The 25,529-nt window shown below is 40.8% G+C and overlaps 2 protein-coding genes and 1 long non-coding RNA gene across 8 annotated transcripts in view; 1 reads left to right on the forward strand and 2 right to left on the reverse strand.

Annotated features, from left to right (window-relative positions):
• Nucleotides 1-1,260: 1,260 nt before the first annotated feature.
• On the reverse strand, nt 1,261-17,493 carry dcaf5 (ddb1 and cul4 associated factor 5). 2 transcript variants are annotated; one of them, XM_082515049.1, is made up of 9 exons: nt 17,280-17,493; nt 16,121-16,264; nt 14,464-14,500; nt 14,205-14,344; nt 13,566-13,695; nt 10,186-10,399; nt 6,324-6,390; nt 5,453-5,580; nt 1,261-3,307 (listed from the first exon to the last, which is right to left on the reverse strand). In XM_082515049.1, the coding sequence occupies exons 1-9, from the start codon at nt 17,485-17,487 to the stop codon at nt 1,970-1,972; spliced, it is 2,406 nt and encodes an 801-aa protein (XP_082371175.1). In that variant the 5' UTR covers nt 17,488-17,493; the 3' UTR covers nt 1,261-1,969. The 2 variants fall into 2 exon arrangements, with proteins under 2 accessions (XP_082371175.1, XP_082371176.1); XM_082515050.1 differs by lacking the exon at nt 17,280-17,493 and adding an exon at nt 16,841-17,169.
• Nucleotides 17,494-17,711: 218 nt separating this feature from the next.
• LOC309694820 lies at nt 17,712-18,797 on the forward strand. Its single transcript, XR_014272959.1, has 3 exons — nt 17,712-17,798; nt 17,953-18,003; nt 18,112-18,797. It is a non-coding gene; the product is annotated as an uncharacterized lncRNA (long non-coding RNA).
• Nucleotides 18,798-19,878: 1,081 nt separating this feature from the next.
• The window catches only part of pacs2 (phosphofurin acidic cluster sorting protein 2), a 64,278-nt gene continuing 58,627 nt past the window's right edge, over nt 19,879-25,529 (reverse strand). For all 5 annotated transcript variants that reach the window (XM_082516482.1, XM_082516483.1, XM_082516481.1 and 2 more), the window contains 2 exons: nt 25,233-25,346; nt 19,879-24,087 (listed from right to left, as the gene is read on the reverse strand). In XM_082516482.1, the coding sequence (XP_082372608.1) occupies nt 23,969-24,087; nt 25,233-25,346 (233 nt within the window). In that variant the 3' untranslated portion in view covers nt 19,879-23,968. The remainder of the gene's footprint in view (nt 24,088-25,232; nt 25,347-25,529) is intronic.

The raw sequence follows: 25,529 nt of genomic DNA on the forward strand, positions 1-25,529 counted from the left end.
CTAGTTTAGAGTTTTCTGTTAATTTATGTTGTAAATTTATGTTGCATGTAGCACCTTGGTTCCTGGAGGAACGTTGTTTCGCCTCACTGTGTACTGTTAAACTGTATATGGTTGAAGTGACAATAAAGCCAACTTGACTTGTCTTGACTTGGCTCTCTAATATCGCTTATATTAAAATTGATAACATTTTTAAGTCAAGGTGGATGAAAAGCCATTAAAACATTCAGAATACCGGAACGTATCCATGTGCCAAGTGGGTAACACATCATGTGACGTGAAATAAGAAACATGGAGCTTGTGGTGAATTTGTGTTGTTAGCTGTGTTAAATGCAGCTTTAATGCAGTTGTTTTAGGGGTGGTTTTGGCTCAGGTGGTTGAGTGGGTTGTCCACTAATTGCAGTATTTGCAATTGCCCCCCCCCCCCCCCCAGTGGAAGTCCTGGCTTTTTTTTTTTTTTTTTTTTTTTTTATCCCTCCCAGAATTTAAGTCAGACTTGCTGCAAATCTATTTTGAAGACAAATCAGAATTCTGAGAATAGTGTTTTGTGATAAAGTTGGACTTCTGTGGAAAAAATTGTAAATAAAGTCAGAATTCTAAGAAAAAAGTCAAGTCTGTGAAACAAAGTCATATAATAAACTGTCTTCTGTGACTAAATTAGACTTCCACAGGAAAATATATAGATATTTAGAATTTGGCTAATAAATTCAGACTTGCGTGGAACAGAGTCAGACTTTCATGTGGGAAAAATTCTGGCTTTTTTTTGTAGTTCTGTGAATTAAGAAGAAAAAAAAAGACTTTCTTCTGGCATTTTTCCTCTAAATTCTGGAAATTCGTGGACTGAAAATATAGTTTGTTTGTTTTTTATCCTTGATCCCAATCTAGTTCCTTAAGAGTGAAATCCAAGACTTCGGTCCTGTCCCACTCCAGTGTTTTTCAGAAATTAATCACTTGTGTTGACATGTAAATCTGCAGTATTAGCAGACTGATCATAATTGACTGAACTCACTCTCCTAAATAAATGCAGCTTTTTGGTTAAGTCAATAAAAGATTCTACTCGGACTGATACGGTTTGCACAGGGTCACGTTTCTTTCACGGGAGAGTTGAGGTTGCGTTGCCATGGCAACTCCGTAAGCTCACAGCAGTAGAGTAGCCGATATCTACAATAAAATGACTCGTTTTCCATTACCTCAGACAGACATGTGTCAGAAAGAGTAAATGTTTCACCCATCGGCGAGTCAGCCTTAGGAAGACGCTGTTGCTTTGTCACTAGAGAACAAATTATTCTTTAATTGCAAGAAAACAAAAGCGAGCTGGCTTGTAATGGTACCCATGGGCTGGATAATGAGACCAAGAACAGCTGGTTGAGACAATGAAAGCATCATTTCAATACACAGCTTATACAAACGGTGCTCCTCAGGATTTCTATGGAGGCAGTCAATTCTTCAGGCCCCCCTGAAGCAGTCTGAGCCGAGAATCACTTAAAAATGAGAATAAGCCTAACCAGATTTACACTCAGTGTGAAATCACAGAAATTAAAATTCCGCCAAGCTTCTTTCCTACAAAAGACTGTTTTGTTGTTATGGTTGGAAGAGCTCCAAATCCAGGGTGGAGTTTTGTGCAACAACCAGAGCTTGAGAAAGAAACACTGATGATGCATGAAAATAAATGCGTCTCACTTAAACACGTCTCACTGTTATCAACAATATTAAGCTTATGTTATACATCTCTTAATGTCATCTGTGGTTCGACCTGAAGAATGACGACAACGTCTGACTGATTTGTTCTCAAACAAAAAACGAATTACTGTCATTTTTTTTAGCTTCCTAGCGCCTTCTGCTCGTAAGCAGTTAGTGTGTGTCACATGACAAAAAAAAACAGAGGAGAAAAGCTGAGTTGTAAAAACGCATAGAAAACCCACTTCCCAAATGAAGTCTCTTAACAGTTTCTTTCCAGGGCGAGAAAGCATCACTATGTTTTTAGCTTCTTTTCTGAGGGCGAGGAGGCCGACTCTGCTTCGTCTGATCCCACGTGAGTCCGCTTTAGAGCACTCAGTGCAGGGACTTTTTCTCTCTGTGGCCACTTGTCTTCAGGTGGAACGCCAGTCTCTTCCTCTGGATCTGAGGCAACATGTGGGCCCTCAGTCGTGTACTCTCCCATTGGTGCCACAGTCCGGTGCTGCCCGTTCACTCCGAGGGTGCATCGGCTCTGGGAGGTGCGGTCTACAGCCGGTGAGCTGCCACACGCTTCTCCGCTATCAGAGCTGTCTAAAACTGGCTCTGTAGCAGCCCTCCCTTCAGTCCTGCATCCATCCAGTGACTGAGGAGATGCAGCTGGATGTCTTTCCAGCTCAGTCCTGTCACTCCCTTCCTCATTCTCTTGGCTCTCAGGAGACATTACTGGGCTCAGACACACAAAGTCCGAAGGGCTCAGACATTTTTCCTCCTCTGTGGCGCCGCCGGTTCGGGGCTTGATTTCGAGGGCGTTTTGTTCCTCGCCTGACGAGGAGGAAGACAGGTCATCGATGGAGATTGATGGGTAACTGCAAGAGTCGATGGCGGAAAAGAGAGCTTGCACGGACTCGGGACGATCCCCAGCTCTGGAGACAACATGCATGCGTCTGCGCCTCATGACGTTACGCCGCCTCACGGCGCTACGGCGCTCCTCGTCGTCGCTGCTGGAACTGGAAGTGGATGTGGAGGAGCTAGAGGCTCCAGCGGGAAGCGAAGGAGAGGAGGTGGGACTGGAAATTGTGGAGTTGTCCCTGGGGCTTGGGGATCGAGGCCGGGGCATTGGGTCGAGCCAAAATTCGCTGGAGTCTGAGTCCTCATTCACCAGGAAGCCAGATTGATGGCGCTGATGTCTGCTTCGTCTCCTGGGTCGTTCCTCCCCCTCGTCTCCGGCTTGCTCTTCCGCTCCTGAAGCATCAGGTCCAGCCAGGGAGGAGGAGGAGGAGGAGTTATCAGAGTTGCTGTGGTGACCCGCAGCAGAGGCAGCAGTAGGAGCGGTTGGTGTGGTTCGTGTGGAGCGGCGTCCCCGGGCGTGGAGCTGCATGATGGCCTCCTCACTTAGGTCAGTGTCAGAGTCTGAGCTCCAGCCTTCAATCTCCCGACGCACCAATGAGTCGAAGAAAGCCATCATGCGGGGGTCCTCCTGGATAGACTGGCTGACATAATCGTGGGACAGACCACTGCCGCTGTTGAGAACCAGGGTGATGTACTCCTCGTGAGTGTAGAGGCTGCGGGATTTGTCCTCCACACGACCCTCCAGATCTCCCAGACTGTCAGGCTGCTGGTAGGGACTCCACACCTAAGATGGGCAGAAACATAAAAGGGTAAAGGTGGGTGAGTGGAGGGTGAAGTAGAAGGAAGGAAAAGGGAAAGATGCAGTTAAAAAACACACAAAAACATATGAGATGACAGAGAGAAAGTGAGGAGTAGGAAGAGTGAGCCAGGATCAGGTTATAACACCTGTACCTGTATCGACTTCCACTCAGAGCAGTGACGTACAAGTTTGTGTAACCAAAATAACAAAAAAAGAGAAGCTGGCTTTTGTCACCATCAATGACAGAATTTCTTAAACCGAAGAAGCCATTTTTAATTTTTATATAATATATAAACTAATACAAAAAGTTTAGAGCTCAGCTAGGCTATGTTGTATGCTAGCAGTCTGCTTATTATCATGCACAGGTATAACTGTACTGTGCAAAAGTCTTGAGCCACTCCTCATTTCTTTATATTTTGCTTCAAAGCAGCCAAACGTTCCTGAATCATTCAAAGTGGTGCTGAGCAACAGTTTTCCAGGATATTGGAAGGCCTTACAAGGTTATGCCTGCTTTTTCACTGCAGCTCCGATACCCAACTATTTTGAGAGGATTTTTTTTGTTTGTTTGTTTTTGTCAAGCTACTTAACACTGACCTCTGAATCATTCACGCAGAAATATTGCACAGAGCTCAAGAGATGACTCAGTATTGGGTCTGCACATAACAGACAACTTAGCGAGACGTCTGTTTTAAATTGAAATAATTGTATGTGCATTTGTATTGTTTGGGGTTACAGTGGTGTTGGGAGGTAGTGTCAAAAATAATGTAAAACATTTTACATCCAAAGAAGAGCGCTGAATGTCTTTCAAGAAGCCTGGAGAACTATTCCTGAAGATTCTTAAATTACAAGAAAGCTGCCAAAGAGAGTTCACACTGTGCTGAAGAATAAAAGGTTTCACTTTCTAATTTGCCTGATATGTTTGTTTCCATGAATGTTTGCACATGTTTAAATAAGATGATGCAACCATTTTCAAAACAAATTATAAAGAAATAAGGCGTAGCTCAAGATTATTGCAGAGTACTGCATGTTTACAACCCCACCTCCTCTACTTTCAGGATTTTTTGAGAAACACACATCCAAGGATGTGGACCACTTACACACACAAGCAAAGAGGATAAAACAACGGCTTCTATGGGGAGAAGCAAACTGATGATGCAAAGCTGTGTTATTAACTTTGAGACATGAAGCAAACTTCAAATACTGCTTGCCTGGTTTACTGAGAACATGAGCAGCATATTTTCTCATAAGATAATACAGAAACGCAGCTCTAATTCTAATATTATAAAATCATGCTGTACCAAATGATTCACTATCTGCAGACAACCAGATTCGATGTGATACACAGATGAAAACAAATGGCTTCAGCAGACTGAGAGAACTTAATGAGAAGCCTCAGTTTTTATTTTATTTTAACTACAATATTTAACTGATACTGCAGCTTAATCAAGCTTGAGCTCAAGTGAAGAGTTTAACAATAATACGTGTTTATTTCAACGCTTACACAACCTTTAGCTGCCTTAAACTGCAAAGATTTTAGAAAGCCTTGTTGTATTTCATAATATAGTCTAGCTCTGGTTTCAGAAATACTGTATGTGTAGAACCTCTCACATCTTTCATGACCCACTTTATGAACACCGCCCAACATCATCTGCTTCAGTCGACAATAGTGATCGGGGAAATCCATCCGTTTTCAATCCCCACTGCACAAGCGGGACGTTAGAGCTCAGTCAGTTACTCAGTGGTGTCATTGGAGACCAATGTCTCACTTAAGGGCACGTTTGCTGTCCAAGCAACAGATGATGCTGAGACTCGGATGTTGGGACAGTCCACTAACAGGATCATTTCTCTAACCGCTCGTCACCCTGAAGCTGCAGAAAATGGAAGAGACACATCTGTGCACCAACACGAAGCCCGAAAGAAGAGCTGACGCCAAAAACTGCAGTTCCTCAAACGTCCATTTGAGGTGGGCTCAAAGAGCGAGTCAATCCCAGGAGATTCCCTGTTAAACTGCCTGTTTTATTTTATATTTACAGCCTGGTCAGAATGTTTTAGTGTCTGCAGCAAACATTTCTTATATGCAGTTAGTAAAATCAGAAAAACAAATCACAGTATAAAGGTTCCTTTACTTACCTTGATGACTTTCTCCACACCGGAGGAGCAGATCATGTATGTGTGAGGGTTGAAGCGGACCTGGTTGACTATGGAGCGGTGACCCTTCAGGACCATGAAAGCTCCGTTAACAACACGACCAGGGCCTCCTTAAAAGAAAAGCTTTGTTAACATGTTACCGGCACACAAAACACATCATTCAGAGCCACAGAAATGAAAGACTACAACAGGGACTCATTAAAGAAGAAAAACATTCGGTTATACAGCAATTCAGCCTGATTCTTGATCTCCTGAGACAGAAAATGCAGACTGTGAAATATAGCAGTTCTAATCTTTATAATATACCATTAGCCTGACAAACAAAAAGGCTCTGTGTGCATATTTCAAATGTGAGTAACTCCTTGAAAAGTCATAAATATGGCAGGTGGTGTTACAGAGCTACAAATACCACATTCTTGGATTGCTGCATTTCTGGGGATTTTCCTCCTGGAGTAATTATATCTGAGGCATTTTCACTGTAAGAATATATCGAGCAGTAATTTCTAAATTGTTTTTAGTTCGTGTGAGCAGGTGGAAACATTCAACGTTAATTTGACATTGCATTGAAGCTTAGCTACAGGTTATTCTGTAGTTACTCGTGCCTGGAAAGTCTATTATAACCAAATGAGCTGAGGGTAAACCACAGTCTGCCCTGATGATGTCTCCAAATGCAAAACGTTGTCAGGCTTAATGTGCTGACTAGACAGAAGACAATCTCACACTGGGATATAGATTATCAAATCATTTCACTTCTTTTGTTGCACCAAAATGTCAAAAATGCAATAAATCCTGCTCAACATAACAGCGCAAAGACATAAATATGCCATCGGTGCAGTTAGATCCAATAACTCACCTGCTTCTGGATCCTTTGGGATTTTCCACATGTAGAGGTTGAAGTCGTCTGACCCAGACAAGATGTACTGAAGGAGAAAGGGGAAAACAAAAGGATGTTTAGATTGCAATCTGCCCCAGTTTGTATGACTTAAACTTTCCATTTCAGCTATAAAGAGAAAATTGCTGACATGCGTATGTATGCTGGGAGTAATGAACCATGGGGAATTTGGGTGGTTGGGCAATACGTAGCACAAAAACAACCGATCTTATCGCGACACCGTGTCTCATAATGTGCGATCAAATGCCGCCTTCACACGACACGGCAGTCTGACCCCAACAGAGCTCCTGCTGCCCGTCTTGACTGTTGTTGGATTTTGGGAACAGATGGTTCCACTTGAACCTGTCGCTTAAGGTAGGCTTTGACAGAGTCGGGGTGGGGGTGCTCTATGTTCTTATACGTATGACTTAAAACAGCATGAAGAAGGAAAGACTAGAATGAAGAATTACTTTATGGTTAAAACCCATTTACAGCTAGCATATCCACTGCATTACATGTCCTGGTGATGTTAACCAGACTTTAGAGTTTTAGAAAAAAGAAAGGGATTTGTGTAGAGTAAGCTCTTTCTAATGTTCAAAAAACCTGTTTCAGATGATTTCAGCTATGTGACAAGTCACATTATCCTGCTGGAAAAAGCCTTCATAGAGGAATGGCTGTGATCCACAACAGTGCTCAGGTAGGATGTGGCCTTTAATCATCCTCACAACAAGCCTAAACCGATGATTCAAGGCAGGAGGGAAAGATGTTTTCATGTTGTTTATGCCAAATTCTGACCCTAACCTGTGAACAACGCAGCAGAAATTGAGCCTCAGACCAGGCAACATTGCTCCAATCTTCTCTTGTCCAATTGTGTTGAGTCAGTATGACTTAAATCCTCAGTTTCCTGTGCTGAGCTGAGAGGAGTGAAAACCAGTGCGGTCTTCTGCTGATGTAAGCCGTCTGCTTCAAGGTTTTATGGGATGTTGATTCAGAGATGCTCTTCTGCATATCTTGGTTGTAATTACTGGTTATTTGAGTTACTGTTGCCTTCAGCAGTTTGGCCATTCTCCTCTGACCTAAGGCATCAACAATGCGCTTTCATCCAGAGAACAGACGCTCACTGGATATTTCCTCTTTTTCAGAACGTTCTCTATAAATCCTGAAAATGGGTGTGTGGGAAAATCCCAGTACATCAGCAGTTTCTGAAGTATTCACACCAGTCTGGCACCAACAACTGCACCAAGTTCAGAGTTACTTAAATAACCTTTCTTCCCCATTTTGATGCTCAGTTTAAACTTCAGCGGGTCATCTTGACCATGGTTACAAGCCTAAATGCATTAACTTGCAGACATTAGATTTGGCTCATTTTTGCATGAACAAACAGCTTATAAAGCAGCCAGTGAATGCATATTTTGCATATGCAGATGTTACCCTATTCAGGTAACCAGCAGCAGTGTTCAAAGAATCAAAAAAAACAAAATCTACATCTTTGCATTTCTCTTTAGCAGATTTTTATTTAATGGGAATGGCTTTCAAGCCCCATTTTACAAGTGGAGGCAAATTCTTTTGTGATAAAATAATTCACATTCGCCGGTGCATTTTTCTTCACAGGGTTTTACTGTCCACTGTTTTTAGACAGTTCTTTTCCAACATTATATGCATGCTTTCAGAAAACCCATGTCTTCATCTAAGAGAAGTCCTACATAAAATGATCAACAGGGATGAAAAGTAATCATGCCTGAGGCTGAGACGGTGAGATTAGTTTAGCTGCTGGGCATGGACACATTTTTAGCTCAACACCTGTGTGCTTTGCCTCCCGTTCCCAGAGGACACATCAGGAAAGGAATTTTGTGCCCAAAACTAACTCCCCTCTTTCCTTTCTATCAGCTTCATGCAGCAAGTCACCACTCAGCTCTTCTGCTCTCACACCATTCTGAGAAAATCCTCTACTACAAGCAGAGCCTGCATGAAAAAAAGAGCTACTCGGTTACAGCTGCTACATTTGGTCAAACCTCCATCACATCCTGTCAGTTGCTTGGTTTCTTATACCACTTCTTCTCATTATCCTCCAACATCCATTGTGTAATTAGTACACCTAGTACAAGAAGCTGAGAGTATTCTACTTGGCTTAGGAAATTCTCAAACTGCACTCACACACCTGTAGCTCAGGTGGCAGAGCAGGTCAGCCACTAATCTGAAGGTCGGTGGTTCGATCCCAGGCTACCTCCTGGCTGCATGCCAAATATCCTTGGGCAAGATACTAACCCCATGTTTGCCTACTGGTGGTGGTCAGAGGGCCCGGTGGCGCCAGTGTCCGGCAGCCTCGCCTCTGTCAGTGCGCCCCAGGGCAGCTGTGGCTACAATGTAGCTTGCCATCGCCAGTGTATGAATGTGTGTGTGAATGGGTGAATGACTGAATGTAGTGTGAAGCGCTTTGGGGTCCTTAGGGACTAGAAAAGCGCTATACAAATGCAGGCCATTTACCATTTACTCAGAGGCTCAGTAAACTCAGTTTTAAAATATCAATGTAATTATGATGCAGTGCTTTTCCTGGAAAAAAAAAAGATAAACTGATTATGGCAAAAAATAGCTACACAGATGGCTCACTGTGTATATAATAACCCTTTGCAAGATGCCTTCTGCTTTGTTTATGTCAAACAAGTCAGCAAGTAAGTTTTCATGAAAACCTGCTAAATATTAAACACAGGGAAATGATTTGTGATTAAACAGGCCCAGAACAGCTGCGGCACAAACAGGTTAGTACAGCTCAGGTCATGATTATGTGAATGTACACCTGACAATTTGAAAGTCGTTACATCCCTGATTACAAATTAAACATAGTTGGAACCTAATGCATGTTATTACTGCATATGTAATTGTTTTCCAATAAAGTGAAAGGTTGATTTTATCAGTAAATTTTGAGAATAGTTCAATAAAAATGAATCATCTTAAAATATTATCTGGAACTCTGCAAATTCTAGATTAATGAGTCCACTAATGAACTCTGGAAAATATCAGAAAGAGGCAGGAAGATTGTTCAAAGTCTGTTTTTCTTCTTGAATTTTGACACAGAGCAGGAAACAGTTCCTGTCAGATGCATTCTCGCTGGTCAAAAATCAAGCAATTTAGGCAACAGTGTTTTCTGAGTGGAGGGGGTTGAAGCAGGACACGAGAAATACACTTACAAGCTGTGATTTCATTGGACAACTACCTGCACTGATCTCACATCTGTGCAAATCAGAATTTACAGTCTTTGTATTAAGGAGCTAGCAGGTCAAAGACTTAGATATCGGACTTGGCTGGGTTGGAAATTTGCCTCCTCACATGTGCCTTCATCAATTAATGTCTAGAAAAGTTCGCGACTGCTGTGTAGGTATTAAAGAAATTCCATTCCATCAGCAGCTGAGGAAATTCAAACCTTATTGTGCTGTCCTGACCCGATTCTGCACTCTTTGAACTACCTTCAGATCTTTTTTTAAGCCTTTCTGAGCCTAACTGACACCAAAGGCAAATGTTAACGTAATAAACATGACTAGAGGCTGATGTCATGTCTGAAGAGGACCAACAGGAGGATCAGTGACTGAGGCCAGGGGCTTCTGGTGCTCCTCCAGCACTCAAAAGTCCCAGTTTCACAGAAGGAACTAATATATTCTATTTTCATTGTGTCTCCAAATACCCTCCTTAAATTTCATTTGAGGTATCCACAAAGTCAGTTAAAACAATCACTGTTCTATGTTTCGTACGTGCTTATTGTTTTAGGAGCTAAATCCCACTCGAGAAAATCAGCTGTCCCGTGTATCATTTAAAACACGGGTCGGTAAACACATATGATCTGTTTACCGACCTGATCCTTGTCCCCGGCGAAGCAGCAGCTCTTCATGGTGCAGGAGTTGAAGTAGCCCTGGTTATCGAACTGGAAGCTGGGAAGCCGGGAGTGCAGCTCGTAGAGGACCGGCGGCAGGCGGCGCCGCAGAGCCAGCAGCTGGGTGCCGGTGCTGTTGAAGCGAACACTCATGGCGCTCTGCAGGGACATACTGCCTCCATAACGGAGCAGCGAGCTGAGAGGGCGAGAGGAGAGAAATGATAATACCCGTCTCATTGTTCACAGTACTACAATCACAGAAGACAGCAAGAATATGTAGGTAACCGCTTTTTTAAACAACCAGATGAGGATAAAACAAGGTGATTTTCACTACATAAGTAATCCCAAAATAAATATCTTGTAGTTCCAATAATGAGAGCCAAAATATTTAAGTATTTATTTAAGAGAAACAACAGTGCTGATGAGTCATTATTCAGACAGATGAATAGCACGACTTTTTCTTGTGGTTTAACTTTAACATGCTGTGAAAGTTTACTAAAACAGCATTACACAATTTCTAAGTACTGATCTTCATACTTTTCCACATACTTTGGCACCTTTGAAAGAACTCCCCACGAGAAAACAGCGAGAGAAAGATACAATTCTGTGCAAGACTTGAGTAAATTCTTTATACTTTGCTAAGAAAATGGGAAATGGGTGCAGTGACTTACCCAAACATTTGCAAATATACATGAAAATACAGTATATAAATCAAAAACTGCATTTGTACAATTCTAATGAGCTTGAAAGTCCATATTTGGGATAAACACCTTTATTCAACACACCCTGAACTCTCATAGTCAAGCTTTCTTGTAATTCTTTATAGCCTTCGGGAAAAGCTCTCAAAGCTAGTCTGTGGATGTTTGGATGCCTTTAGATGATCCAAAACTTCAATAATGTTGAGGTTCAGTCTCTGGAAAGGCCACTGACTGATAATGTTCCACAGTGTGTTTTTGTATAAAAGAAAAAGTTAAACTTGGATCCCTCACTCCATAAGAACTGTTGCCACTGATTTTCAATCCAGTTCTTGTGTAATTTAGCAGATCTTAGCCTTTTGTCCTCATTTCCCTTCATTAAGAACGGCTTCTTGCCATCCATCCTTTCACTCACTCCATGTCTACTGGGGCTTTAAGCAAAAAGATCAATCAACTGAAGGGTCAGATACATGTCTCAGGTCTGGAGTCGTTCCTGAAAAGTTTCCTTTTTGTTAAGGACATAACATCCATATGTTATTCATCTGCTGTGGGGTTTTTTTCTTAAGGGCTACCACTGGACATACTGGACACAATGAAGACAAATTGAAAGTTTTCAGCTAGTAGCTCTTTGGAAATCACCTAGTTGGTGCAAACATACTTTTTTATGTCTCTCAAACTTTGTTATCTTTGGCAAATGGGAGCAACTGCTGTGTTTTTATGACAGGCTGCTAGTTAAAGATACAATTGAAAATTGGCTCATTGCTAAGTTGTCTGTGTACACAAAAAAAGATTCATCCCTGGAGTTAGGTGCTTTTTTAGATGGGTGAAAACATTATTCTGAAAATGGTCACATACAATGACTGGACTGAAAATGAGTGAAAAAGCAGCCAAAAAGAAAAACTTTGAAAAACTTCAGAAAGTCTGGAGATTACAGCTAAAAACCACTTTAGAAATTATAAGAAAGTCTAGCTGCAAAATAAAAAGAATGAGGGTGGCTCAGGACTTTTGCACATTACTGTACATCATAATCTAGATGAAAATGACATCATTAGAAAGCATGTCTGCCCTTTAGCCAAGGGGAGACTGTTAAATTACTCTGGCTAAGTAAATTAAATATTTCATGAAACACCTTTTAGCTGGAAGCTATTTTTAAACTTGATAGTGAACTGAGGACATTTCTAAGGAGCGTCTCTAAACATCCCCCTCGCTGCAGAGAAGCAGAGCCAACACCGGTGGGGGAGAAATGACTCAGTGTTTACTTTTACTGGCCATCATCTCTGCGCTAAAATCCCAAGTATGTCTAAACTCACACTCAGCGCCATTCAGTTCAGTGTTTTCACAGACACATTTTTATTGGTGCAAACATTTGTTTTTGTTTTGCAGTGGGAGGAGAGTCCTACGGTGGCCCTGAGAGGCCAAACGAACTGCAACTTGAAAACAAACAAACAAAAAAACACCAGCAAATAGAAAAATGCTGTAAAAGCACAATTTTATGGATAATTAATGCCAGTTAATCCACAAACAGAAGGTGCTGAAAAATGCAGACAGGTTGTGAATGCTAGCATTACTCGCTATATAAAACTCCTGTTCCTTTCAAATCTTTGTTATCCTCAGAGTCATTCTTTTATCTGGTGTCTGGCGAGCAATGAGCCCTGTGCTGTAGCTACATCCTAAGGTTTTAAAAACTGAGCTTTAAAACGTGCTGCAAATGAACAGCGGTAATAAAAACCCAGTGAGACCGACAGTGATCACTGACTTCACTTTTCGGTGCTTGTTCATATTAAACAGAATAAGATACAAAGCATTAAAACAAGTTAAAACAACAACATCCTTAATGACCACAGTGTAGTTTGGACCCATACCTAAAAATAAATGTCACTATTTCTTTTTCTTCAGTTATATGAATATGCCTGGATATGGATTAATAGTATAGCTGTTTGTTGCATGTTATTGCTGCAGATCTTAATATGCTTTATATATTTTGAGGCAAGTTTATCTATAGTGTTACACCATATATTGTAAGGATGTTATGTGTTTGTATCAACTGCCTTCTAAGCCCCATTTAGCAAAAATTAGCTTCTTTGAGCCTCTGATATCCATTCTATATGAATTAAGACACTTATGTTTACTGGTAGCTTTTCACTTCCAGATCTGATTCATCAACTCATTTTGTTTCCACAAACACTTCAGTTTTTGTCGCTTATTTTTTTATAACCTTTTGTTTTATATTTTTGCAGCATTTTTTTTTTTTTTTAATTTGCTGGTGTTTTCTTAAGTTTGAGTCCGTTTGGCCTCTCAGGGCCACCATACAGTTGTGCTATTGGAAGAGGAAAAGCAGGTGTTAGTTTAATGGTGATGTTACAGTGCCATCTGGTGGAGATTGTCAGGTAAATCTGTTACTTAATAATTTTCTGGCTTAGACTGCTTTATGTGAAACCACAAAGATTTTTTTTTTTTTTTTTTAAAGCTAGATTCAGGTTTTTTCCATTTCAGTAAAAAAAGTTTTACTGCATGAAAGGCTCTTACTACAATGGACAAAATACAAGCAGACGCCATCTTATTTTTATGCTTCAACATCATAATAATTTCCACTGCTGAGTCAATTTATTCTTCGAGAAGAACAAATGTTAATCTCTTAAAGACAAAGAAAAGAGAAGCATGTCTGACCTGCGCGGCTTGCGGATGTCCCACAATCCAACACCCTCCTTGGAATTGGCCGTGGCGAGCAATCTGGGCTCCACGGGGTTAAACATTACACTGTGGAAGGCTGAGGGGTAGCTGGCCAAGCAGAAGGGCTCTACAGGGAGAGAAGATTTTCATATTCACAGCAGTTTTTAATAAAGGAATGTTACATTTCAAACAATCACACTCAATCATTCAAATAGCAGCACAGGGCTTTCTGCATACAGTGGAAATTATGATTGGATCCATCATGAGAGGAACGCAAAAACATTTTTTTGGACTACAGCAGGTGAAAAAAAAGCCTGCAGGCAGAAAAGGAAGCCCAATGTTGCTAAATGTATTATCAGGCCAACTTGGTCACAAGGAAGGCTTCTAAAATAGCAGGATGGAGACGTCATGCAAGATGATCCACTGCATTTGTAAAAATATCAACAAGTCTCACCAAGACCCATCACACACACGCACTTAAAATACACCGTGTGACTGGATATTAGCAGCTTTATCAATTACAACCATGACAGCAAACATAAGAGATCGGTGTCTGAAACGTCCAATGTGCGAAATGCATGGGATTTCGAACTGATCTATACAAACTTATTCATCATCTAATCCAACTGCTCTTACCTCCATGAGGCGGTTCGCGAGTGTCCCAAATAAGCACCCGTCCGTCATCGGATGAGCTGGCAAACACATTGTCATTGACCGGGCTGACGGACAAGCTGTACACAGCATCGATATGCAGGAACACGTTCAGAGTTTCCCTCCTGCAGGAAGTCAAGCGTTAATCATTTTGTTAGCGCGGTTAAATCGCTGACCTTTTCATGATGGCTATGAGCTCATCAAAACATTTTGATACTACAGTAACAAGGGTCATTTTACCCACCTCTCCACATCGTGAAGAATCACCTGTTCATCATTTCCTGTTCAACAACAAATACATAAAGCAGGTTACAAGGTGAAGGAAAAGAATACATTTTAAACTTCAAGCTACAGCTGTAGTCAGAAGTTAACATACAGTCACATGCATGAATGTCGTAGTAATTTTGAGCTTTAAGTCGTTTCTTTGAGCTGTTCTTTTTCCCAGGGTGGAATGATTGTATAGCAAATTTGAAAGTGATTTGAATGTTCTCCAGTCCACACAGGGTCAGAGTATACATACAGACTCAAATATGTACAAACACTGCTAAAAAATATTTGGTAAATGTTCGAGTTGCACCTCAACCACATGCTTTCTAAAGCCATGAAAAAGCTTTTGGTAGAATTCTGGCTGGATATTTAACCACTCTCCTTGGTAGAATTGGTAGAGTTCATTTTAACTGGTTGGATTCCTGGCACAGACACCTTGGAATGGTTATTCCAGAAGTTTAATGTTAGCATGTTTAATTTACTCCATAACCAGTTTTGATGCATGTTTAGGGATCATTATCCTGTTGGAACAACCAATTGTGCACAGATTTCAACCAACTAGCTGTTGATCTGAAGTGAAGTTGAAGGATTTGGAGGTGGCCCTCCTTCATTATTCAATCCACTTTGGCAATTTACTACCAGTAGGAGCAAAACAACCTCAGAGAATAATGCTACCACCATCATGCTTTAGAGCTGGTGTACTTTACACAGGTTTCAAAGCCTTACTTTTAATTATCCAAAAATAACTAGCTATTATTCTGTAGAAGGCATCTGGCTTGTCCATGTGGGCAGCTGGAAAGTTCACTCAAGCGTGAATAAGTCCATTTTGGAGTAGGGCCTTCTTTCTTAGTCGACACCCACCCATGACGATGTAAAACTCAGTTTTTGAACTGATGATTAGAGTCTTCAGTTGTTTAGAAATGACTGGAAGAGACCTTACCAATGTATAAATCTGCAGTTCTCCTTCTTAGATCAGCACAGAGTTCCTTGGACTTTAACATTGCTCTGAGTATTGGTCAGTCCAGTGAGTGCTGTGAAATAATTCCTTTTTTATGCTGCAAAGACAAACTACTAGTTGTAATCAATCTTGATCAGTGATTGTAGAACCTTCAGCACCACTTATTAAAAGATTTAAGTAAGTGTAAGATGTATGCTGTACAATCATTTCACTGAGGTAAAGAACAGTTCAAAGAAACCATTAAAAGCTCAAAATTACCATGAAGTTCATGCCCATAATGACTGGATGTAAACTTCTGACCACAACTGTAGTTTTCTTTTAAAGGGTGTGTTAAATACTATAGTTATTTTATTCTCAAATAATAGCTCAGTAAAGCCTGACAGAACTTTAGAGTCTCTGGACTCTTTTGCATAGCAGCCAGACTGAAATCAGCAACTCCTGCAGCTAATTTAATTTTTTCCCCCCATCTATTATTTATACTCAACATCGTTCATGTGCAGTGAATCAAGCTCAGACTTTTCCACAGTGCGCATCAAAGTCTCTATTAAACATTTTATCTGTCTGAATACTTTTTAAATTCTGTTTGCTGTACACGTCCCACAAACACTTCCAGCTCAAAGGTTAAAAAGAGTAGTTACGTCCAGCAGGGATCAGATAGTACTTGTCTTTTTCTTACCACCAGAGAAGACTTTTTTGTTGGTGCTGTCAAAGGCCAGACAGAAGATGTTAGAGAGGTGCTCCCCCTTCAGCTTCACAGGCTTGGAGCGGCCGTGGATGGCTTTCTCCATGTGCCACAGAAGCACCCGACGGTCATCTCCACCTGCAAGTAAAGATGGAGCATTACGACCAAACTTTTAAAAAACAACGCTTTCTCACGGGTTCCAGATAAATGAGCTTTCAGGAAAGAAACTCTTCGTGAAATCAGTGCAACAAGTAACAGAATAGTGACAGAACTTTGAGCAAAAATACTAGATAAAATAAAAATATTTTCTATATGTTGTTTAGCAGACCAAACAAAGTGCTTAGACATACATGGCAGTATTGTATGAATGTATTGAGACTTGCAACAGAAAGTGTTTGGGGTACTAAACTAAGTAGACATGAACTACATATTTACCCTTAACACTAATCACATTTTGCCAGAGAAAACCTGAATGCGACCCCAACAACATGACTGGACCTTGCTTGTCCTGGAACCACTGTTTCCCTGTTACAATATTTTCCTTATCCAAATTCACAGGATTGCAATGAGATACATTTGTCTCCCAACTCCCTTCAAGTCTCTATATCACCGCCTGCATACCAGCAAGACTAAAACACCAGTGATTTGCATTTCATGCAAGAACCTTACATACTAATTAACTCTAGCCAAGTTTGTGTTGTATGCATCTTTTACTTTTTATTGTGGCAGATAAACAGATGCGTGTCATAAGGCAGACTCATGCTAACATGCTGGAATCCCACGGTGCAATGTAAACTGTAGACTCAAAATGGCAAGCCACAGGCTGTCACGCTAGGCCAGATGATTGTTTTTAATCCTCTCAGGACGCTAACAGCTTCCATGAGGTCGCCATGATTTGACTCATGAGAGGGAAAAATGTCCACTTCAGAGCCCACATGGGTCGTCTTCTGCACTGACAGAAGATGGGACCGGTCCGAGGTAGCTGCTGCTGCTGCCCCCTCTGACTGTTTGACTCCCACTAGCCATCAAGAAAAGCTAGGCTAACTTAGCATCGGCTACGGTTACAGCTGACTGCCTGGCTAGCTAGCGTTAGCATGCTAACAAATTAAAACAGTGCAAGCTAGAGGAAGAAGAGGAGGGTTTGACAACTTACCAGACACCAGCCATTCCCCGCCGTTGTTGGAGAACTCAATGGCGTTGACACAGCCGAAATGTCCGAGCATATCCTTCTTGTAGAGGCTGGTGCAGCCTGCCAGCCTGCGCCTCTGGAATTCCTCCTTCAGGAGCGGCTGCCCAGTCAGCTCTCTGCGGGACAGAAAGCCCAGTGAGGAGCGCATAGCGCAGCCCTTCAGCTCCTTCATTTTCACCGTGCACGAATACGGCCCGCTCTGCTTTTGTTTTCACTACTGCACCCGGGACATCTGCTCACACTGTGGGGAAGATGTGGCGCACTGTTGGGTCTACATTATGGTGGATACCCCGCTGCCTGCTGATGTCGACGTTATTTCGCACCTCCTCTGTCTTCTCGCCAGTCCCAGCAGCAGCTTCCTGCTCCGGTGGAGGAGGACCTCTCTCTCCCCCTGGCTGTCACTCGGCACCACCAGCCAGCACTCCAGTCCCTTTAATTCACACCATTCAGCTCACATTTTACCATTGAACTACCCTCTGTCAAGTTTGTACCATTTTAATATTTTAGTTTGCTATCCATGTGACGCACAAATGCCGCTAATTATTCTTATTATTCTTATTACAGGTTAATAATTAATGCAAATGTTACACAAGAGAGTGGCAATTAATTAATTGAGATCTTTGTATTTACTTTTTAGTGCTTCTTATTCTGGTACTTACACTATAATGGTTTATCTATTCCCGTATAGGTATGAAGTATATTACTTTCTTCTTATTGCCAAATTGATCAGTATATTTATGTATCTATTTATTATGCAATACCTTGTTATAGATCAAAACTGTGTAGTTTTCTGTAGTTATATTCCAGATAGACAAGCAGCTGCCGGCCAACCAGCAAGACGCAGTGGTGCTTGACAAGGAGCAGAAGACGTAACAATCCCAGCATACAGAAAGGAGGAGTAAATAGAGGGTTATAAAGAGAAGTACAGGAAACGGAACAACTGGCGTATGTGGAAGGTGAAGTCCAAAGTGATCTCAGTGGTAATAGGAGTGTTTGAAGCTGTAAACCCCAAGTTGGACAAATAGATCCAGCAGATTCCAGGTCTCTGTAAAGAACAGTACAGTCCTAGGGAAGGACTCCCAGGAGCTGAGCTTTAGAAACACATGCATATATCATTGGCATACCCCAGCTTTTCCTCCCTATTTTCCTTCCTTATGAATGGCTTCTTGACAGCCACCCTTCCACCCAGATCGTTTCTCATTTCCGATGAAGCTTCAGTGAACAGTAGATGGATCAACTAAAGGGTCAGATGTGCCAGGTCTTTCCTGGATTTGTTCCCAATTCTTATGCACACACTCCCTGTAGTTCTTTGTATTTGTATCACTTTGCACTTTTCCCACCATTGCTACTAACAGACTGGTGCAATAAAGATCACCAAATTTTTTCTTGCACTTTCATTCACATGGTCCTCACCAGATATGTAGATCTTCACATTTTTGAGAAGTATAATGAATTCTTGGTTTTGAGTTTATTATAGATGTTGAAAACAGCCCCTCAGTTTATTTGGTAGTTGGTCTGTTAATAAAAATTATCAGGTTTGATTAACAGGTAGATGCCTTTAAATAGTTGTTTTTATTAAATAAACAGTGACAAAAGTGTCATCTTTCCCACCTTAGATTTTGAAACACATTAGTAATATAGCTCTTTCTGCATTATTTCCACCTACGCAGGATTTGTTAGCTGTGCCCATTCTTTATAGCTAACAGTTGTGCTATTCTTGTACATGCTCTGGTTGCATCTCGTATTGATTATTATAATTCTGTCCTCTCCATCTAACCTTACCATACAAACTTCTTCATAGACTTCTTCTGCTCGTGGCATTACCAGAATCCCTTCCTTCCTTATTACTCCTGTCCTCCTCCTGTTCCTGTGTAATATCGCATTAATCTTAAGATTCCGCTCCTTGCTTTCAAGTCTCTCCACAATCTCACACCTATACATCTCTATGATCTTCTACACATCACCGTCCCTGGCTGTACTCTCAGATCCACCTCCTCTACCCTCATTGTAGTATCTCCCCACCTGACCACCATGGGTTTAAGAGCTTTCAGCTGAGTGGCCCCCTATGCACCACATACAAAACGTAGATCGCCTCGCAAGGCCAGCCTTAAAACACAAGGTTTTCCTTTTCTGTCTAATTTTATTTTTATCTTCCATAGACTGGTTTCTATACCATGATTTTGTTTTTTAATGGCTTGTAAGGCATCCTTGAGTGTCATGAACAGCACCTAGAAATCAAATGTATTATGATTAGCTAGTTATTGTGAATGCAATGCTAAATCTGAAAAAAAAAACCTGCGTATTGTGTTGAAGATATCGAGGAAAGTTGAACTAGGGCTGGACGGTACTTTTGTTTAAAACCAGTTTGTACCACAAGATGGTGCAAAAAGTCCACATAAGCTTTATCACATGGACATTTATATATACAGTCGCAGCCTTTTATAGGTCCTCTTAAGAAGTAGGGCGAACGAGATATATAAAGTTTGTAATCACATATTCTTATTTTAAATTTATCAGTTCTGGAGCACCAACCAAGTCAAGTAACCCACACATGAAAACTACATTTTAGTGTGTATAGTAGTTTTATTACTCCCAGTTGTTGGGATTACAGTGGTAGTCTTTAGGGAACTTTCAACAAGCCTTTTCTGAGACAACATGGAAAAAAAAACATCTAAAATATTCTCTAAACAGAGAAACAACAAATGTATGCTCGCCATGAATGGACCGTAGTGTTCTTTAAACTACTGATAATCAGCTGGTCAAGCGTGACTTTACTTCCCACCGATGCACACCGCACGTGTTTGTGTTGAGAAATCAATGTGCTGTACTGAGATATTTTGTTGTTGTCCGGGCTCGAATCAGCACCATTTCAGCGAGGGATATTTACTTCAGTTGATTTGTCAAAATTAAGCAATTTAGGCACTTATCAAGAAACTGGTAAAGGTTATGATGACACTGCTACTGAAAGAAATTTAAGCAAAATACTACTCAGTCTTAAAAGTGAATTAAAGATGGAGCAAAATCTACAGACGTAATCCACATACACTTTCTAGGCTTACCTCACAGAACATGTAACTAAAATCTAAAATAGTTTGACGAGGCCTCAAGCCGAGCATGAACTTTGCTTTTACAGCACTGAGGAGACACGGATGCTTGTTTTACTTTGCTCAGACATAACGGCAGACAGCCAACAGTACCTGCAGGTTCCCAGGGTGTAACATACTAATCTATACTGGACAAACATTTAAAAGTGCTTTACATTAAGGTACCGTCAATACATTCACCTCTACATTATGAAGTCATCTATAATACCACACAAGTAATGAGTGAGCTGCAGTTCTTGAGCGTTTCCTTTGGCAAAAGTAACATTTGCTTTTAGCGGAACATATGGAGTGTATGGAGGAGTGTGGGGCTCAAGGAGGAAGAATTCATGAATGTAATGTAATACACTCTCCGCTTTTGTTTCACCTTGTATGCTGATCTTAAAGGACAGTTTGGCATTTCGAGAGATATGCTGTTTTTGCTTTCTTTGCCGAGTTAAATGAGAAGATCAGTACCACTGCCACAGCACCACACATTTTGAGATGAGGTGACATTAGTCTGCACCATGCCTAAATATGATTAATCATGAGCGTTGTGCACTGGTATTTGACCTGCCTGCAGATTATGGCTGCTGCATACACACCAAAGAACTGTGATGACTTCTGTTTAATTTAAGTAGGATTCTTGTGTCATACATGGCTTCATTAAGAGTCACATTTAAAAGAGTGATACCGGTTTCATTAAGGAGTCGTGTGTGAAAACATTTTTGCAAGACTGGATTTAATCATTTTTACACTGTTTTCTTAATGACTACTATAGAGTTTATTGACTTTTTCAGGGTTCATTCACAACCAAAATCTACCCTTAGGGTAGGGGTGTCGAACATGAGGCCCGGGGGCCAGAATCAGCCCAGCGAAGGCTCTAATTCGGGCCACTGGATGGCTCTGGAATGAGTGAAGAAGGGTATAAATGTAAAGGGCATATATGTATTTTTGTCCTGATAATGACCTCTCCCATGGCTTCAATAGATTATTTATTGATTTTATTATAGTAAAAAAAAAAAAAAAAAAACTAAAACAAAACAGGAAGTGGTCAATTTTTTTCCAATAATCAGTGGGGCATTTCCTAATTTTGGCTGAGCTGATGTGTGCCACACTTGTGCAGAATCTAATCCATCAGATAACTCTTAGGAAACACAGTGGACATTGGGCTCCAACTTTCTCAAGTACAGTACTGTGCAAAAGTCTTGAACTACCCCTCGTGTCTTTATATTTTGCTTCCAAGGAGACAGATTTTCTTGGAATGTTTTTTAAGTGGTATTGAGAAATAGTTCTCCAGAATTTCTGAAGGGTTTTCAAAGTTTTTCTTTGGACATTGGGTGGTTTGTAACTCCTGTTCAGTTCAGCCCTTGCGCTTGATTATTTTCAGAGGAACGTTTTTTTGTGGTACCAAAAACTGAACTATGAATCATTCAAGCATGAAAAAAAATAAAATCAAAATTTAAGGGACGAACCAGTGTTGTGTCAGAACATAAAAACAAGAAGTTTTAAATTTTTTGAGGCCCTGTGTTACTGTCAGCCTGTCATAAACACATATTTTTTTCGAATTTTCTTTAGCTGAATCTATAAAAAGTGAGTTTATCCATCTGCTGTTTGCTTATCATCAGAAATGCTGGAACGGTGGTTGTCACGAAGTGATTTATAAAGAAGGGAAACAGGGAGAAAAGGCTGAAGTAAGTCAAATTACACAAGAACTACACGGAAAATCTGTGGCAACAGGTCATATGGAGTAATAAATACTCTCAAATATGTACAAAGAGAGAGCAAAGAGGTACAACTGTGAGTGTCTACAGCCATCTGTAAAACATAGTGGAGGCTCTGTCATGGTTTGGGGCTGCATTTCAGCCAGTTGTTGATGGAAAAATGGAGGGAATTATGAACACAGAAAAAGTACAGTCAGATTTTAATCCACCGTGCAATATCATCTGGAAAGCAATGTCTACATCTAGAGAAGAGCTATGAATGTCGTGGAGAACTATTCCTGAAAACTACTTAAATAAATGACAAGAAATCTTGCCTAACAGAGTTCAGGATGTGTTGAAGAACAAAGATAGTCATACCAAATATTGACTTTCAAGCTCATTAGAATGATGCATATTCTGTTTTGTGCTTCGTTTTTCAATAACTCACTGCACATATTTCTAATTTTCCTGCAAAGTATAAAGAAATGAGAGGTGTCTCAAAACCTTTGCACAGTACTGTAGTTGATACCAGATGTGTAAGCAGCCAATTAGCGTAGCTCAGCGCTGCAAACAGAGCAACAGCTACCCTGTCTCATTTTCTATGTGGATGTTTGATAGACGGTGAGATCTGGAGATGCTGGTAAGAAGATTTTGTTCCGTTTGTTTAGAGCCGGGTCAGTCATTAACCATTAGCTTAGCTTTATATAGAATGTATAAAACCTGATTTATTTATTTTGTGTGTGATGGAGGGAGGGTGCATTATGTGCCAGCCATAAAACCACAATGCCCCATTCTTACTCTACTAAACATAGAAACGGTTAGGTTGGCTCAGTTTCTATAGGGGTTAAACATACAAGATATAAGGTTTTAATTAAGTGAGGTTCAGAAGTGCTGGTAAGTAGTTATTCTTTTACTTTTCAAAAGAACAAGGGTACCTATTTACTCTACTGTAAACAACTATAGCTTCAAATTTACCATAAAAAATAAGAGAGGTATTAATCTTCTCATTCAATTCTCAACAAGATAGCATTTCCCAAAGTTTTTCCTGTAAGTTTGTGGTTAACTGCGCTCGTAATTCTAATATAAAAAGCTTCTCTTCAAACCTTGAACTAGTTTATCAGGAGGGTAAAGTAAAGAAGAGAAGGGATGCAAAGAGTGAAAATCACCACTAAGAGCAGTGTGAAATCTTCTAGCAGAATCGCATTCACACAATATTTCGTCTATTGCACATTACACTTCTTCACGGAGGCCGTTTATCCTTTCTCCCTCTGGCTTAAGACAATGAACTGCCAACAGTCTCTGTGGCTGTAAATCCAAAATTTCTTCTCTGTAATTAGAAAATATGACCTTTATTATGAGGCAGATGGCTCTTTTTTATAATATAGCTGTGATTAATTGTGCTGGCCAAGTGTTTAAAACCATCCTCATCGAATTTGAAAAGGAAAGAAACAACAACGAAAAAACTGATGGCCAAGTGAAACCAGGGCACTCATTATGTTAAAGGTTAGAAGTCATTTCTAGTTGTTATTCAATTAATGTTTTTTCCTCAAAAGTCTATAAAACGTCAGCAGGATTTTTGTTTTAAAAAGCCAAGTAAAGAAATATTCTCATAGCAGCTCTGCCTTGAGATGTGTTTACATAAATAGAAAATTAAAAAACAAAACAAAACAAAACAAAACAAAAAACACGCAAAAGATTAAATAACGGGGACAATGCAAGTGTGGAAAGCAGGAGTTTAAATTAAGACAGCAGAATAGGAGGAACTGTGCAGGCGAAGGTAGGAGGAAGGGGGTTAAGAGCTCTTGGCACGAGGGAGGGAGGCAGGGAGGGTGGGTTTGCTGTCCTCCATGTTTCAGTCTCTTAGGTGCTGCTAATAAGGGCCTTTCGTGTGTCCAAAGATCCCAATGGGGAAATGTTTGACGTGTGAGGACCACTGAGCAGCCAGCTGGAAAAACTTGACATCGTTCCACTCGACGCCGTCGATCAGCACTGCGGAGGAAGAGACAAACGGTTACACGCCGAAGTATTTCTACCTGCAAATCTAGCAAGAGGTGACACACTTCACCCATTCATGGCACTTTAGGGTTTTGAGTTAGCAGCTGAGTGAATGTGTAAAAGCACATGGTCGTGGTCTTCTTTGGAGTTCATTATGAAATGGCTTTTTTTAAACTCTTAACGAGGGTCCTTGAATAACAAATACTCCTTCTAGGTATGTGCAAGGCATGCATTATTTTGCATTATCCAGTACTACTCTTCAAATAGCTCACAATTTTTATGGATTCATTTCCTGTTGATATGAGTGACGCTAAAGTTTGGGAATAAATGCTGAACAAGTATTCCTCTTGTCTTAAGATCTGAATCACCAGATATGAACGCCCCTCCCATAAAAATAAACATTGCTTTTCGCTGAAATTCACACGGTCCTCTTCATGATGTAACAGGTGTTACTGCTTTCAAATGTACATATTAACTGCCAAACTGCCACACCGCAGTACACGGAACAAAAAGTGCTCTCAGTATGAAAGTGGTTATTGGTCTCAGTTCCACGGCTCATGCAAATTTTAAACTTTAAACTTTGCAAAGTTGCTTATTGGAGCTACAACAGAAGTTAATAAAGTAGTTCCACAATAGACCAGATAGATTTTTGCATTGATTAGGTTCCCAGAGTTGGGGACACCCCCCCTGCACACAAACATCCTCCAGCCACACACACCCATATTTTGTTGTAAAACTCCATTGCGGTTTATTTCACACCTCAAAAATTCAATCAGGTAGTAATACACTACTAACTCTTTTACGCTAAGTCCACACCTACACGGGCATCTTTGAAAACGCAGCTGTTTCTATGCGGATCAGTAAATCGGCAGCTTGTGGAATACTCAGACCAGCTTGTCCAGCACCGACAACCATGCCATCTTGTCATCTTGAACATGTCTACATGCCTAAATGCCACCATGTGATTGACTGATTAGATATTGATTAGTACGAAGTGGTCGGCGAGGAACAACTCCTGATCTGATCTTTTTAAAATGTGAGTAATCAGTCAAAATAGAAGCAGCTGTGGTCTGTCTGAGGATGTCTGGGCCGCTGAGCAAGAAGAGTAAACCGAGCAGGAGGTCTGTGCAGAAAATTACCTCTCAGCATGGTCTGCTGGTGCTTGGCAGTGCAGATGAGGCGGCTGATGCCCTCAATCACTTGACTCTTTGACTCCACCTCCTTGTCTTTGCTCTTTTTTGGCAGGAACATGACTGGTAGAAGGGAACAACAGAGATGCACACTGTGATCTCAGAATCTTTCTGGTCTCTCAGGAGTCGTATGTGAAAACATTTTTGCAAGACTGGATTTAATCATTTTACACTGTTTTCTTAATGACTACTATAGAGTTTATTGACTTTTTCAGGGTTCATTCACAACCAAAGTCTACCCTTAGG

The sequence above is a fragment of the Aulonocara stuartgranti genome (genome assembly GCF_965226115.1).
Source record: "Aulonocara stuartgranti genome assembly, chromosome: 19".
NCBI classification, from domain to species: domain Eukaryota; kingdom Metazoa; phylum Chordata; class Actinopteri; order Cichliformes; family Cichlidae; genus Aulonocara; species Aulonocara stuartgranti.